The sequence below is a fragment of the Anastrepha obliqua genome, chromosome 5, assembly GCF_027943255.1.
Source record: "Anastrepha obliqua isolate idAnaObli1 chromosome 5, idAnaObli1_1.0, whole genome shotgun sequence".
Lineage (NCBI taxonomy): Eukaryota > Metazoa > Arthropoda > Insecta > Diptera > Tephritidae > Anastrepha > Anastrepha obliqua.
The window spans coordinates 56959835-56976917 of record NC_072896.1 but is presented as its reverse complement, the minus strand read 5'-3'; the positions used below and the strand labels follow the sequence as shown (position 1 = coordinate 56976917).

Sequence of the window (17083 nt, the reverse complement as noted above, 5' to 3'; positions counted from 1 at the left end):
TCTCGCTCGATGAAGCTCGTGCTATCATAAAACTCGGTGGAGGCTGAATAATGGTGTGGGGCTGCTTTTCGTGGAACGGTGTCGGGCCAATTCATCGTAATGAATGCGGTCAAGTACGCTCAAAATGTAATGCTACCTTATGCGGAAGATAATTTACCGGTGATTTGATCACTATTCTGGTTGGGCAGCTTCGAGAGCCGACTTAAATCCTATAGAACATCCAAAAATATTAATATACACTTTTCCTTTCCGCTTGCATTTTTTTATGATTTGACTATTATTTTGGCTCGTTTTTAAATATTTTTCTCTCGAATTGTATTAACGTTTGTACATGAAGTAAAGAAATGTATGTTTTTCTTAGATAAAAATACTGATGCAGATTGAAAACAATTTAAATTTATAAAATAAAACCTTGTAACCTTTGAAATGGGTATTGTTCTATTTTTCAATATTCAGACAAGTTTTGGAATCTGAGCAAAAGTGAATTTGAGAATGAACCTAAATACGACAAACGAATTAGCAGTTTAATTTTAGGATTTGCTTTTGATTAATCCAGAAAATTAACTTTCCAAATGATAGCTCTCAATGTCAAAAACAAACAATATTTTTTTTTGAGCAAGAAAGGAAAAAATGAGTGCATTTACTACGTTTGCAGTTATTTTAATATTTAGAAAACAAGTAAACGAATTTAGGCAAAACGAGTTAAAGGCAATTTGTCTGGTATCTTTCCTCCTTGCATATTTTCAAAATATTTACAAAATTTTTAACGAATATAGTTAGTTATCTTTGTTTGCAAAAATATCAAAATTTCCATTTATATGGAAGTAAATAGAAATAGAAAGCGATTTTCGAAAACTTTTTTAGCTAATTTATTAAATATAATAGGACTATGTTTAAGTTCGTGCGGTTTTTTTTCGAAATTTGAAACTTTATTGACGTAAAATGGTTACAAATTTAATATTCAAAGTATTGTCCATCGCTTACTACTACTTTTTCCCATCTTTCTGGCAATTCACGGATTCCCTTTGTGAAAAATTCGGCCGGTTTTGCCGCAATCCACGAATCGATCCATTTTTTTACTTCATCGTAATTACGGAAGTGCTGGTCAGCCAGGCCATGTTGCATCGATCGGAAGAGATAGTAATCGGATGGCGCAAGGTCTGGACTATACGGCGGGTGGGGTAGGACATCCCATTTGAGCGTTTCTAAGTATGTTTTGACCACTTGTGCAACATGTGGCCGAGCATTGTCATGTTGCAAAATAACTTTGTCGTGTCTATCGGCGTATTGCGGCCGTTTTTCTCGCAGTGCTCGGCTCAAACGCATCAATTGTCGTCGGTAGACATCCCCCGTAATCGTTTCATTCGGTTTCAGTAGCTCATAATACACAACACCCAGCTGGTCCCACCAGATACACAGCATAACCTTCAGGCCATGAATATTCTGCGCCGACGTCGATGTTGAAGCATGGCCAGGGTATCCATACGTTGCCCGACGTTTTGGATTGTCGTAATGGACCCACTTTTCATCGCCAGTCACAATTCGATGCAAAAAACCCTTTCTTTTTTGCCGTTGAAGCAGTTGTTCGCATGCCATAAAACGGCGTTCAACGTCTCTTGGCTTCAATTCATACGGCACCCAATGGCCTACCTTTCGGATCATTCCCATGGCTTTTAAACGTTTGGAAATGGTTGATTGATCAACTCCCAAAGTTTTTGCAACCTCTTCTTGCGTTTGAGCCGGATCTTGATCGAGCAATTCCTCCAATTCGGTATCCATGAACTTTGGCGGCGCACCCTCGCGTTCTTCGTCTTCCAAGCCAAAATCACCACTTTTAAAGCGTGCAAACCACTTCTGGCACGTTCGCTCAGCTAGAGCATGCTCACCATAAACTTCCACCAAGATACAATGACTTTCGGCTGCTTTTTTCTTCATATTAAAAAATTCCCCGCAAAAACACATTATTTGGCACGAAATTCGACATTTTCAAGTGTGGTAAAAATATTGTTGTTTACGCTTCAAATAAAAAACTTATACTGACGTTTGTGCCTTACGACAGTAGCTCTCCAATGAATGTTTGGAAATGTGGATCGATGGAATAATAATCAAGTTACGCCATCTGTTGTAAAACCGCACGAACTTATCGATAGACCTATTAACATATTTCAGAACATTTAAGATACAAATGATCCTCTAATATGTAGATCTAAATCTTAAGTTAAGAATGAAACTACAAATTTATATAGGTATAAACCATAGTTAAGTAAAGTTTTAAAAGGTGCAGAACCGGTTATTGCGCCATTATGGTATTATTTGGGTTTCCCTGTACGAAATACATCGGGTACTAAGATTTAACTATAAAACTACATATTAAAAAAATATTTACATATTTGCAAGCAGAAACTTGAGAGAGGAACTAACAATATACCTTCAAAATTCCAAAACAGCTGTTTCGTTACTTAATGGAAATCAGTACACATCGATACCTATTACCCATTCTGTCAGCACATAAAGAAAATCTAGTATAATGCCTTAATAGAATTACAGAAATTTGAACTTGAGAAAATATTAAATTATAATTATAGTAATCGATGAACGGCGGCCGCCGTAGCCCAATGGGTTCGTGCATAACTACCATTCGGAAGTGCGTAAGTTCGAATCTCCGTGAAACACCAAAAATTTTTTTCTAATAGCGGCCGCCCCTTGGCAGGCAATGGCCAGCCTCGAGTATATTTCTGCCATGAAAAAGCTCCTCATAAAAAACCATCTGCCGTTCGGAGTCGGCTTAAAACTGTAGGCCCCTGCATCAAGACGCACACCAAAAATAGGTGAAGGAGGAACACCCAAAACGGGCTTAAGCGTAAATTACATATGTGATCATAAAGGGTATTTCAAAAGACGCGTCTATATATTGTTTTCAAATAAAACATGTAAATTTTGAGATTCTTTCAAATGTCATTATTTTTATTCAAAATACTCATGAATTCATGAAGGTTGTTCACAAATTTTTGTAATATTTTGTTCTTAAAACTCAACCATTTTCCCAATAAGTTTCAATAATTTTAGCACATTGTATTCTTGGTTAAAATTGTACTGCCTACTTGACAAATGTTAAAGATGACATAAATCAAAGGCATCATCTAGGAATTATTCACTACTGATATCTAGATGTCACTTTTGAAAGACCCTTATTTTCTCGTGAATGCCTTTAATAATCTTGGCTTCCATTGCCTCAATCAAAGCTGGTTTATCTGTAATGCGTTAAGACTTTACATACCCGACAGATAGTAGCCCAAAAGTGTGATATCATCCGAGACGAAAGATAAATTGCTCGCCGAAACGACGACGCAGTAAATCTATTGTTTCACGGGTTGTATGGCAAGTAGCCCCACCTTGTGGAACCAAACATTGTGGAGATCACGCTCTTAAATTTCCGGCATCAAAAAGTAATTTATCATGGCGCGATGGCGTTCGCCATTCACAGTTACATTGGCGTTAGCCCCGTATTTGAAAAAATATGGGCCGATGATTCCTCCAGCCCTTAGGCCGCACCAAACGGTTATTTATAATGTATGTAATGGCTGTTCTCGAATGGCTTCGGGTTTCTCTTCAGCCCAAATATGGCAATTGTGCTTATTGACGTAGGCACTAAGTCAAAAATGGGCCTCATCGCTGAACACCATAAGTTGGTCTGAGCGCGCGATAAACACTTTTCATAGAGCGTCAATTTTCGTACGATTCGTACGATTAATTGTACTATTTGTTAACATTGTTGAGGCATTAGAGTTCCCATGATGAAAAAAATTATGTATTAAGTTTTACAGTGATCACACGTGATCTGTCAAAAAAACGAAGTTGGAAAAAGTACCTGCAATTTGATCACCCTTTATTAATTGCAAAAATTTTGGGTGAATACCATCAAAACCAGTGGCAATAGATTTGTTCGCAACTATTGACTGTATAATGTTGGAATTGTCTTCGCAATCAAAAAACTGAAGCCTCCGTAATCCATAATATCCGTATTGCAAGAATCTTAGCATACACACATAGCTTGTGCTCTAAAAATTTATTATAACTCATACACATAAAAAATTATTATAACATACTATACACAATGTTGAGTTCCTTCAAAATATTTTAAAAGTATATATCATCTTTTTCTATAATTTCCAGGCTGAAGAAAATCTTTTTGAAGCATCTGCTGATGTTTCGTTAGAGGAAAATATGGTTTCCTACTATAATAGCAGTGTCTATTTTAAACAAGAGTTTTCTAAAGTGGACAATTCTTTTATTATGAAATTAGAAATAAATAATAGGTCTGATATTAGCAGGGTAAGTTATCAAACTGATTTATTAATCTCTGGAACCAGGTTTTTTACTGATATTTTGTTTTAGTTTCAAGCCGAATCTGTTTGGCAGAGTGAGAATGTGAATGAAGAGATAACTTCTAATGGAAAAATTATGACTACAATGTTACCTTTAAAAACTCTAGAGTACTCATTTCTCCTTAATAGAGGGAAAACCCCCCAGATTAATATTGATTTTGGATTTTTCAACCAACAAGGAATGCGTTTGGATTATGGCATGCGAGCAATAAAAATAAACGAAGTTGTAAATACCGAGATATGGACACCAATGACTAATTTCAAAAACATATCTATTCATGGCACATTGACAACTTCAAATTCTGATCAATATAAAATTGAGGGGGTACTGTATCGTGATATGGTAACTCATAACCTCATTGGCGTTGTTCATATGGATGACGGATATCCAAAGAAAGCACGTCTGCATATAAAATCTTTAGATGGTAGTCCAGATGGTTTAATTGAAATAGACATCACAAAAAAGAAAGATACTGGGAATGGCTTCGACTTTTATTTAAATGCAATAGAGGATGGGAAATATTGTAAAATTTCTTCTAGTTATTCATACGATGACTTAACTGGCCTAGATTTATCTGTATTTGTCCAGTCAACAGAAGCTCAACTGCAACGAGTTTATATTGCAAGCAGCTACCAGTTTCCAGAAAAAGAGCGTACTACGGCTAAGTTAACTTTAGAAACACCTTGGCGTTATTGGGGCCTCGAGAAAGTGAATCTTTGGTCAGACATAAAGAGAAGATCGGACCGTGGCAAAATAAATGGAGGCTACAAATTAGATTTTTATAAAGGGTATGGAAATTGTGAGTGGACTTGGATACCGGAAGAAAATATGTGGCTCTTAATAGAAAGTTATATGGACCGACCAAACGCTAATTCAAGTTTTGTATTTACGGAACTAAAATATGTAAATCCTAATATAAGCTACAAGGAATTAGATATTGGAGGAAAAGTAAACCTGAGCTCGATATTGAACTTTGAAGTAAATGGAACCTTAAATTATAAATCAGTTGATGATATTCAAGTTGGAGTGATAGCACACTGGCCCATGCAAAGCAATGAAATACACGAACTTAAAGGTCGATACCGTGGAAATGCGATTAGTAAGCAAGGAAAAAATTTAGATGTTTTTGTTGAAGGAAAATATTACGCTAAAATATCGAAACAGCGGGGTGTAGCACGTTTCTTATATAGAAATTCGACAGACTTTCGAAGTACGGGTTTTGTTACATGGGGTATTTTAGATAATATTAGCACATACCAAACAGATATACAATTGTTGATGATAACAAAAACTCGTCGTGAATTTCTTGCAAAATTTATCACTCCAAAATTTGAAAAGGATGCTACTCTATTTTTAGTTGGTGCCTATGATAAGTTAAAAGATAATTACCACTATGTGAAGTGAGTATATGAAATAATTATTAATAAAAATGTATAAACCATTTCTTTCTTTAAAAATAGCTGGTCTATCGACTATCCATCTACTAGACGAGTTGCCGATATGGAAATAGCAATTCAATCTTTTGCAAACCTGACTGCTCAGATAAATTGTACAACGCCTTTTTTGGAAGCACCGTGGCTCAAACTTGTTTTCAATTTTACCACAAATGGGTGAGTGTTCAGTGTTTATGTAACCTATAATTTTACTATTATAAAGAAGATTCGGTTTCTGATGAAGAAAGCAATTTTTTTAATGTACGTAATATTGGAGCAAAAATGTTAATATTTTCCTCCCAAATTGGTAACTGGTTATCGACAATTCTACGTTATTTCTAATAAGTTTTCTAGGAGTTTTAGAACATCCTCTGAGCTTTCTAAAATGTTTTATTTATTTATTGCTGATTTCAGTCTCACAAGGCCAAAAGCCTAATAGTAAAATTTAATTTGGGTGGCTATTATATTATATGTAGTTATATATTATATTAAGTAGTTATAGCTTGTACCAGTAGAGCGACGGACGGAAATTTAGTCTTAATATAAAAAAGTGGGCGTGGTTTTTATTCGATCGCAATAATAACTATGTCCAATCTATATAAGTTGAATTACATCGTTATTGAGACTCATACATTTACCCAGAAGAGAATGTTTCGCAGCCCATTTTTCAAAATTATTTCGTATTTAAATTTAAAAAATATTGCTTTATTTATAACAGAGACATCACGTTTCTTCCTTTTTGAAAATTACCCATCATATGGCAGGTGCGTGCAATAGCAATTGCAATTTATCTTCCACAACAAACATCTTGTAAGAATATAACTGTTATAAGTTTAATCGCAAAAACGTTGCTTCATAACAGATATTAGATCAGGAATAGTTTTTATTTCACGATAGTTTTTATTTCCCAATGCTAATTTTTTCTGTTGCTTGATAACTGTTATATAAGAGAAATAATTTCCCCGTTTCCATAAGAGTTATTTCTCAACGTTTAATTTTTACGTTGCCTGAAAACAAATATTCGGAAGTTTTAGTTATTAACAATTATGAAAACTTATCAATTGTTTATTTATTTATTTTTTTCACTTACTAGGAATTGTATCTTGCACTGTACCAAAAATGCTTTCGCGTATTATCTTCTACACATCTTATAAAATAAAATCCCGAAAGACGTATGTATGTATGTAATATCTTACTTAACTTTAAGTCGAAGGCGCCACATACGTGCCGTATATGGAGTAATATTCATACATATGTAACCTATTTTGCTCCCAGTCAAATTCGTTGCCGCAACGAATGCAACGCACTTATTATAACAGGCCTATTAATTATCATTGAGTAATTAATAAGTTAGTGCCCATTTACACGATGTCTCCACTGGAAGGGAAACATTTTGTTCGGGGGTGAAGGACGGCCGGGGAAGAGGGAAGGGAATTTGTCTCCTGTACTGGCGACACGCTTTGCTCTTCTTATTCGTATTTCCAATCTTAAAGCAATTTTTGACAGTTGCTTCATTCGTTTTCTGCTTTTGTGGAAGAAAGTTCTAAGTTATGTGTTGGTTTTCATACAAACGGAAGAAAACAACGATGACAAACATCCGAACGCTGCTTGGGAAATGCACGATTATTTTTGGTAGTAAATTAGGTATAATTTAAAATAGTTATGGGACATGTTTATGTTGATTTCTAATTTTTCCCTGCATTTCTAGATACTCAAGTTAATTTTAAGTTAATTATTTACATATGAAGTATTTTTAATTTAATTTTTTTTATTCAAGTATAAGAATTTATAAATATATTTCAATAAAAAAAACAACAAATTATTTATTATTTAACCAGTTTGCATTTTTCATTCATATATTTAAGAAATTTTTGACGAACGTTCTCCGCTGTACATGTAAGCGCGTGCGAGAATACTTCCGGACCATACGATGCTAAAGTATTAAATGTCAAAATGTCGCCGAAAACAATTTTGCCCGTGTGCCCGCGAATGAGACATGAAAAGAGAATTTCCAGTGTCTCCATTCCAGATGTCTCCGTGTGTAAATGGGGTGTTAGAGTCGCAATTACTCAATTTTTGGCAAACAGGCTTATGATGTGATCGGTTGGCTGGAAATAAGAGGAAAGACAAATCATCGTGAGTGCAACGATGGCATTGCGTAGTCTTTGCTCGTATCCGCAAAAAGAAATTGGCACGAAGCCAGAGCAGCATCGATTTGTATTTGCTTGAGGGTCTTCGTACACGGGACGTAGCGTATACGACAAAATGCACGCGAGGTACACACTTCGCACATGCATGCTACGTGCTCTCGTTAAAGCAAGCATGCAGCTTAACGCTTATCATACAGTAGAGTCGTTGAATATCCTGTATGCTTGTAGTTTGTTATTTATTTTCATGTATGTACATATGTATTTATCATTCAAAAGGAAACTGATAGAATAATCTTATTTAAAAGGTTTTGTTACAAATGATTGAATTGATCGAATTGTTGATTGTTGGCATATGTAAAATTGAAAATCTTTTGACAGCAAAAGCTAACATCCAAGCTAAAGAAGTTTACATTTAAGAGAAAAATAATTATTTTTTTTCTACACTCAGCTCTTTTAACTTCACACTGTTAAGCTTCTCCACTATTAAGCTAATGGTGGCGAATTATATTGCAAAGCAAATATAATAATATATTGAAAAGCAAATATTGACAGTTCACACTCATATTCATAACTGGATCTTTTCTATCTTAGACCTACTAGGGCGATTGTTTTGTTTACATTCTTTTGCTTTGTAAAGGTAGCGGTTTTGTTTTTGCTATAGTATAAAACGATTGAACTTAATCTGTGTCTTTGGACGAATCATTCGTGATCGTTTCGTCTGTTTTTAAACTCTGGGTTTAGGGAATAGGGAATAGGTTTTCAAAAAATTTTTGCTCCAAATAAATGTAAATAAGAGAATATGACAATACATACAATACTTTAATTTTATATTGTATTTATATTTCAGAGGAAATGGTCATCGCTTTTGTCGAGTGGACTGGCCAACAGACTTCTCCTTCATAAGGCTAAAGAATACTCACAAATATGAAATATTAAATAATATTTTAGATGGAAATATCGAACTAGAATTGCCCATAAATACACGACATCGCTTGGACGTTAAATATCGGCTCAATGAAAAACCACAACTAAACAAAGGAAATGTCAATGTTTATTACAATGAAAAATTAGTGGTTAATGGAACTTATCAGCGTTCAGATACCATACTAAAAGAAACAACTGATATTATAATTGATAATGTTATTAAGCCAATAGGAATCCGTTTTGTTAACAGTTCTGACGCGCGCACTATAAATAAGAATACTAGCCTAAAACATATTGAAATATTTGATTTGGATAACTCAAAGAATTTTAACTTAACATTCCAATTATATGCAATTACATTGGAAAGCGAAAAAGAGATTAAATTGGTGGCTATTCACCCAAATAGGACTGTTATTTTAACAACCAGTTATAAAACTCTCAACACTGATGCAATATATCAGCGAGGTAAATTAGAACTATCCAAAACAGCATGGATTGGATACAGCATAATATTAGGAAATAACAACACGGTAAAGCAAAAGTTCCCAATTTGTAAATTACTTTACGTTTTATTATGTTTTTCATTTGATTTCAGGATGACAATGACATTCGAAATTTCATCGCAGAATTATCATATCCAAAACGTCGGCTAGCAATAAATGGATTTTATTATACCACGCCGAATGCGTTTAATTCGAATACGTCATTCGAATGGTCCGACCCCGTTAATAATGATACAAAAGCAGTGCACACGAGCATTTTATGGCGAACGGAAACATTAGGGCAACATGACCGTGACAATCAAACGATAATTTTCATCATAAGGCATCATCTTTTGGAAAAAGATTTAAAACTTAAAGGCTCTTTCTATCGTGGTGTTAAGGATTTAGTTAGAGCTGACGCAATAATTGACTACTCTTACGATTTGGATCATGCGATTGAGATGCATACTTCACTTAAGGATTTACGAGAAGGATTAGAGCCTCTAAAATGTTCAATGAAATTTTTGGCTTACCATAAAGCGTCCGAGCTAGATGTTCAATTTAATGGATCTGCTACAGCACGACCTTCTTATTTTAAAATAGAAACAAAATCATTGTATAAGAAGGACTATTTCCCGGAAAAACATGGATTATTTTTGGTTCTGTTTGACTTAAAAAACAACGAAATGGATTATGTGGTGAGTAGTAACTTTTTAATGCGTTTGAAAATAAAATGCGTATGCCTGGCATACTTTCTTGTAGTGGATTAGGTTAAGTAGAAAAGAGAAAACTACTTGTTCCAATTTAAATTGCTCAGTTTCCTTAAACTAAAAATATGGATCATATCTCTAATTTCATTACAAAATCCGAATGAAGGCAAGTATATTCATTTTACTCTTCGAGCCACAATACATTCTAAAACCTCAACCCCACGGTTGTTTGCAAAGATTTTATTTGCGGAACTTGTTGTTCTAGAAGAGATATTTCTCTAAATTTCACTTAGTAAAAATTGACTTCGAACCAATTCGTTCCATAATTTAACTTTAAAAATAAACCCCAACAGGCGGGCGTCATGAGGTAGTAAATTTTTTGTGGTATGCCAGGGCAAGCTCTGCAGAGCAAAAAAACAAGCCTATGAAGCTTTATTGGTAATTTCGTTACGCAGGTCCCAAGATCACCGAATTTTGCTCCTGGTTAATAAACACTGCACACCTCAGTGAAATTTAAGCAGTGTACGTCGAGATGGCGAGTACGCCTTCTGACAAATGGTAGTCAAAAACTTTCTAACTGTGCTACTGCGGAAAACATACTAACCAATAAAATCTTTCTGCCTCCCACAAACAAGTACTATGTATCATAGACTTATACTATAAATATATTTTTGCACCGACGCCAAAGCCTGTTGGAACACTAAAGACGCCAATGTAATTTTTCCAATAAAAAGCGCTGAAATAATGAGGCTCCATTTTGCTCCGGCAAATTAGCACTGCCGCTGAATTTAATCCGAATTAAATTAAAAAATAAATAACATTAAAAAAAAAACAAAAAGAACGGATAAAACAAGTATTGAACGAGCGGATTTTATATGCCCGATCTCAACAACATGTATGTCGAATCTAAACAACAACAGTTTTATTTAGACACACCTATTTACCTTAAAGGAATTGTGGCATCGCCCTTTTTTATTTACTTTTCTTTTTATTTTAAAATTTTGACTGCGCAGATATATCTTTGGGATCGATTTTAAGTGATCGGGATTGGGTATATGTATATATATACATACAACAAATGCACAAAAAACAATCACTGGACGAGTTTAACACTTCGTTTTCAGACGGACATGCTAATTAAAATGAAGGTATCAGAATTGGAAGTTAACTTGAAGTTTTATACTTGTATTACACTATTCCTTAAAAGAAAAACACGCACAATATTCACTTTTGAAATTGTAAATACGTACAAATGTGCCTTAAACTATCTGCTGATTTCTTTGACGGCTCTTAGGTTTATAAGGTTTTGCTTTCTGTATCTAGTCTGAAAGTCATCTACGACTGAAATGAAAATGAGCGTAATTGGGCAATGACCACGCCCATCTCATACATTGGTAATTTCCACAAAAGAAAAAAAGTGATATTTAAATTTTTATAAATAAAGCAAAATTATTCATGTATGGTACAAATGACGAACCTAAAAAAAATACGACCCAAGAAAGCTTAAAAATATGGACGGAGTACACTCGCTTTTGGTAAGTGCATACATCTCGATAGCTACTTAAAACTAGCATAAAATGACTGCACGTAATTCCCTGACCTCGTTAGATTCGACATAAATATTATTGAGATCGAATAGAAAGCACTCTCCCTTTTTATATGTTAAGACTAAATTCCGTTTATGAATTTATTTGATTCCAAAAACTATCAGCCAGCCCAAATTAACTTTTATTAAAATGTGCGCGGGTATATGAGGGTTGAGATTAATTCTTTATTTAAATTTTTGTAATTGCGGTCAGTTCAGAACCATGTAGTTTATTGTAATATGAAAGTATCTTTTATCAAATATTTCAGCGTAAATCACCTTACCGAACAGTACGTATATGGGTGCAACCGAATATGAATTACCCCGTTTATGGCATAAATGCTACACTGTGGAATACACCCGCTGTCAATAACACCGGTTACATTTATGTCAACATGCTTGAAAAAGAAGCCCATATGTACTTTAATTTAACCGAAGATGGTAGTCACAATCTTCTAATGTTTGGTTGTATTCCGAACACGCGTAGTAGCTACTTAAATATCTGGCGAAACTATGAAGAGATAAGTATTGATGATGTTAGCTCATATATAAAATTAAACCACTCACGTCACTTAAGTGCTCGCTTGCATTGGCGACCAAAAATAAAAAGCGAGTTAAAAGAGAAAGTAAACACCATTAGAGAAGCTCTCCTGAGTTCATTCACTGAACATATTGATTTTTGGACAAAGGAATTGTATATTGAAGCTGTGTCAGCTGTAAAAGTTGTTTGGGAAACAACTAGAGAATATAATAAAGACTTTGTCGATGATATTACCGAACTAAGTATTTTAAAAGAAGACCTAGAAGATTTCCGAATTTTTATGAATAAATCATACGAAACGAATGACTTTTATATAAAAACTCTTCTTAACTTTACTTATAATTTGCTGGATGAAATAGCCTTGCGAGACCATGTTGACTCATTGCCAATCATATTTAGTGAGATTCGTCAAGTTTTGGGAGAATCCGGTAAGGCATTGAGGAGGAGCATGCTTCAGTTAATTGAAATGATAAAGAGTACCTATAATAACATCATACAAGCTATCAACAACTTCTTCCATGGAGAGTCATTGAAATATTTAACTGATATCATGGAGAAAGGTTTCGAAAAGTATGAAAAACTTGTAAAGGAAGTGCACATATCGTTTATTAACCATGTGGAAATTATTTGGAATAAGTTGTCTAATGCGGTTTCTACCTATTTCAAAGGAGTTCTTAAACGCATCGAACCACATATCTTTAAAGCTATGAGTTTTATGGAAAGAACTGTCTGGGATTTAAGCAAGGAGGTGTTCAACTATATCAATGAGCGAACAAATGAATTAGCAGAGTCAACTTATTTTAATCAAGTTTCTAGTTTTACACAAGATGTAGAAAATTTGTACAGAGATATAAAATCACATGACGTATTTTTAAATATTAAAAAATATGCATCTATTACCTGGAGGTTCATTAAGGAAAAATATCACAAGCTTATACCATTCGGGTCAGAACTTAATGAAGTGTTACAAGAGATTTGGCACGAAATTAAAGAACTAGAAAAAATAAGGCAATTTCAGGTAGTTATTAACAAAATGTCTCAGGTGGCAACTGAAATAGAATGGGTTGCCGAAGAAATAAAAATAAAAAAGCATCTGCATCAAGTTTATGCTCTGATTCGTAACAAACTACGAAATTATGCGTTGAATGCTTTGGAAGTGGCAGACATGTATCGTGAAGCAAAAACCAAATTCATATTCGATCCCGAGGAAGGAGCAATCGATCTTGAACAAAAATTACCGATATCCTGGCACGCCTTTAACGAAACACCAAAATTCCAAGAGATTCCAGAATACAAACTGATAACGCAAGTGCAAAATATTTTGATTACCAATAATACATCACTTTTGGGGCACATCTACGATTTTCGGTCATATTTGGATCCAAGAACTTGGTTACCACAGCATTACTGTAAGTTTTTATTTTCTGCAAATTCACTTTTCATTAAGTTATTGTAGTCTAGGATTTATTGTAATTCCGGTCGCGGAAAACGATATGTAAAGCAATATAATATAAAATAATTAAATCTGTTTTACACACCTGTGGAGAATATCCTTTTGCATGAACATTGCCTTGAATGTTTAAGTTACACCATTTTAATTCGCATAATTTTTTTTCGCATAAGTAAGTTCAGCGTATTTTTTCTAATAAAAATAAATAATTAAAAGTTCGAAAACAAACCGTAAACAGTATTGCCATACTGAAAACACACAAATAAAGCTTAAAATTTATTCTACATATTTGTAACATTAGAAATGTAAAAAATTTAGAGTGATTAATATTATGTTGGGGAAAAAGAAACCCATTATTTATGGGCGAAATTTTTGTGCAAATGGTTTAAATGGTTTTATGGTCAATCTTTAGCTCCTGGATGATGCTACGTCTAATATGTAACATGCCGGTCAATCGATTATTTTTGTGATTTTATCGACATTTTCTTTAGCATCAAAAATACCTGAACGGAATCGACGAAACCAAAATTGCACGTAATTAGCTGTTACAGTATCGGCACCATAAACTGTAAAATGTACCGAATTTTTTTCTTTGTTGATTTCCATTGATAACTCACAACTGAATGGAACAAACAAAAAACAGCAAACGATTTTTTTAGTGTGAAATGCCACCTTGACGATACTTTACGAAATATCGATCCCTACATATTATAAAGTATGTATAATATATATTATATTGTATTATAAAGGATAATGAACTTAGTACGTAATTTTAAAACGTATGTAATTTTAACTTTTATACAATTCCATATACTAATTTTGTTCATTGGAAATTATAATCGCAACAAGGTTTTCGCAATTACTTTCATATACGTTTCAAGTCTTTTATTTGAGTGTCCCACAGTAGTACTGACTTTGACTATGTTTAGCATATTAAATCATATATATCAATCATATACTCGTATGTAAGTTCGCGATATGCATATATGCACATATATGTTTATAGTGTAATTTTTCTCTGAAGTTTAACTTTACGGCTTATCATTCATTTATGTTCGTGGCAACGATATAAATAGTATTTTGGAATGAGGAATTTTTGAATTCGCGCTACTAGTATAATTATAAAGAATTAGCGTGGGTTTGAAAAAATTACCATGACCGATTGATTACCCTTCAATTTTTAATCTCCAAAACGTATAAAAGCCCAAACCTTGGTATTAGATAAAAATAGCAAAACTCCGTCCTAATTCTTATGTATATATTTTAATATTATTATTGTTGTTAATAATTCAATTGTATTTGCTTAAACTGTTTTGCAGCGCGTGCATTTTTAATTGACTCCAGATTTTACATAACCTACGATAAGCGTTTTGTTACTGTGAATCTCAGTTCACAAGAGCTCACAAATTGCTCTTATGTATTATCACATGATTTTTGGAACAACACTTTTACTCTCACCGTGGATTTTTCGGTAATTTGCAAATAAATATATTCCATACACTTGAAACTAATACACTACGTTTTATAGACTGCATCCAGCCAGAACAATGTGCTTCCTGTGGCAAAGTTTAATCTCATTGCCAAAGGACATATATTCGAAATTGACACCACGACCGATGTAAGTATCCTGTGTCCATAAATATGTGGGTATGAATGAAAATACTACTGGAGCATATTTAAAGCTTTTACTCATGAAAGATGTCACCCTATTAGAAAATGTATAATTTCTGCAAATGACGTCGTACGTAAGTTATATTTGGCACTTGTGAACTCAACAGCTGCAGTTTACAAACAGAGAAGCAATGGATCGCATAAAAGTCAAATTAAGGATTCCATCACTTAAAATTATTATTGACGTGATACCGTCTTATAATTCGATTTAGCCGGCTGCACACTCGAAAAAATGTGTCGTTATCTTGCTCATTCGTCGTTATCTTGCTCATGCGTCGTTATCTTGCTTGAACTGCAATCGAGAGCGCGAAACGAACGACAAAGAGGCACAATCGGCCCCCGCATTCGGCAACGTTCGACATCTGGCCCTCTCCTTGAGTGAGCATATATATGTATGTATGTGAGCATATATACATATGTATATAAATTCACATATTTGTATTTGCATATGCCTTCTTCCTGTGTGCATGGTAATGAACCATTTCTCTGTTGAGAATAGGACGATGATAGGAAAAGTAGGAAATGAAAGGGGGTGTTTCGAGTGTAATATGTCTTGAAAAAGGCAAATCGATGATGTTTCCTCTTAGTGTTGTTGACTTATTAACGTCTGATGTACAATCGAAATTGAACATATCTTTCATGAATTTGATAAATGTTTCGTAATTTTTCATGTTTGTGTAAATGTAACTTGACATATTCCATTGCGATTCCATTTACCTCCTTCTCTATATCCATACAAAATATCTATCAAACAAATAAAATTAAAATTTTGTTTTGAAAATTGCAACCATCAGTATTTTCTTATGACGTTGTCACGTTAAACTATTGTCAGTAAACCGACTTTACAGACAACCTCTTTTTTTTTATGTAGTAAAAATTTATTCAAAAAGCAAACTGGGTGATTAATTTTGTGTTACCTAGTATTATATTACATATTATATATATACATATATATTACAAAATATGAATGCAGTTAGTTTTGTTTATAATTTTATTTAAATTTTTTACAGTCTTTGATATTTGATGGCATCCCAAATCCGTTGGTACCTATTAAATTTGACGATTTTATTGTTCATCGAGACTCAGATATACTAACAATAAATTATGGGGATGAATTTAAAATTGAGTGCAATATGCAGTTCGACCTGTGTTGGTTTGAGGTTAGTGGCCAATATTTTGGCCAAACTGCCGGTCTACTAGGTACTATGAATAATGAGCCTTTTGATGACTTCATGACGCCCTCAAACACGATTGCAAAAAGTAATGATGTATTTATTGACGCTTGGAACTCAAAGGTCTGCAATAACAAAATAATTCAAAAACCGTCGAAAATTGTAACTAAGGAAGTAATTGAAACATGCCACCAACTATTTTCATCCTTAAATCATTGCTCAAATATTGTGGATCCAGAACCATATTTGAACATCTGCGTAGAATTGGAATATAAGTCAGATAGAATACGTCCTGGGCTTCCATCACTCAAGGCTCTCTGTACTGCTGCGCTTGCATACATAGAAGTTTGCCAACTTGCTAAAATTCCAATGCGGGTGCCGCAGCAATGTGTATTGTAAGTATAATATATGCATACCTATATACGTAGTTCGAATTTAATAACCGTTTCGATTTGTATCTTCGTAAACATTGTTTTATTGCAATATTTCTGCCGTCTGCCGTTCGAAGGCGGCATAAAATTGTAAGTTCGCCATTTGTGGAACAGCATCAAGATAAATACCACAAAGTAGAGGAGGAAC

General features: G+C 34.0%; 1 protein-coding gene across 1 annotated transcript in view; it reads left to right on the top strand.

Moving 5' to 3' along the window:
* LOC129248428 (uncharacterized) overlaps window positions 1-17083 on the top strand; it is a 71793-nt gene that overhangs the window by 46659 nt on the left and 8051 nt on the right. Inside the window, exons 13-21 of the mRNA XM_054887971.1 lie at window positions 4174-4332; window positions 4396-5786; window positions 5847-5996; window positions 8817-9423; window positions 9489-10073; window positions 11940-13620; window positions 14981-15132; window positions 15190-15279; window positions 16343-16899. Coding sequence (XP_054743946.1) covers window positions 4174-4332; window positions 4396-5786; window positions 5847-5996; window positions 8817-9423; window positions 9489-10073; window positions 11940-13620; window positions 14981-15132; window positions 15190-15279; window positions 16343-16899 — 5372 coding nt within the window. The remainder of the gene's footprint in view (window positions 1-4173; window positions 4333-4395; window positions 5787-5846; window positions 5997-8816; window positions 9424-9488; window positions 10074-11939; window positions 13621-14980; window positions 15133-15189; window positions 15280-16342; window positions 16900-17083) is intronic.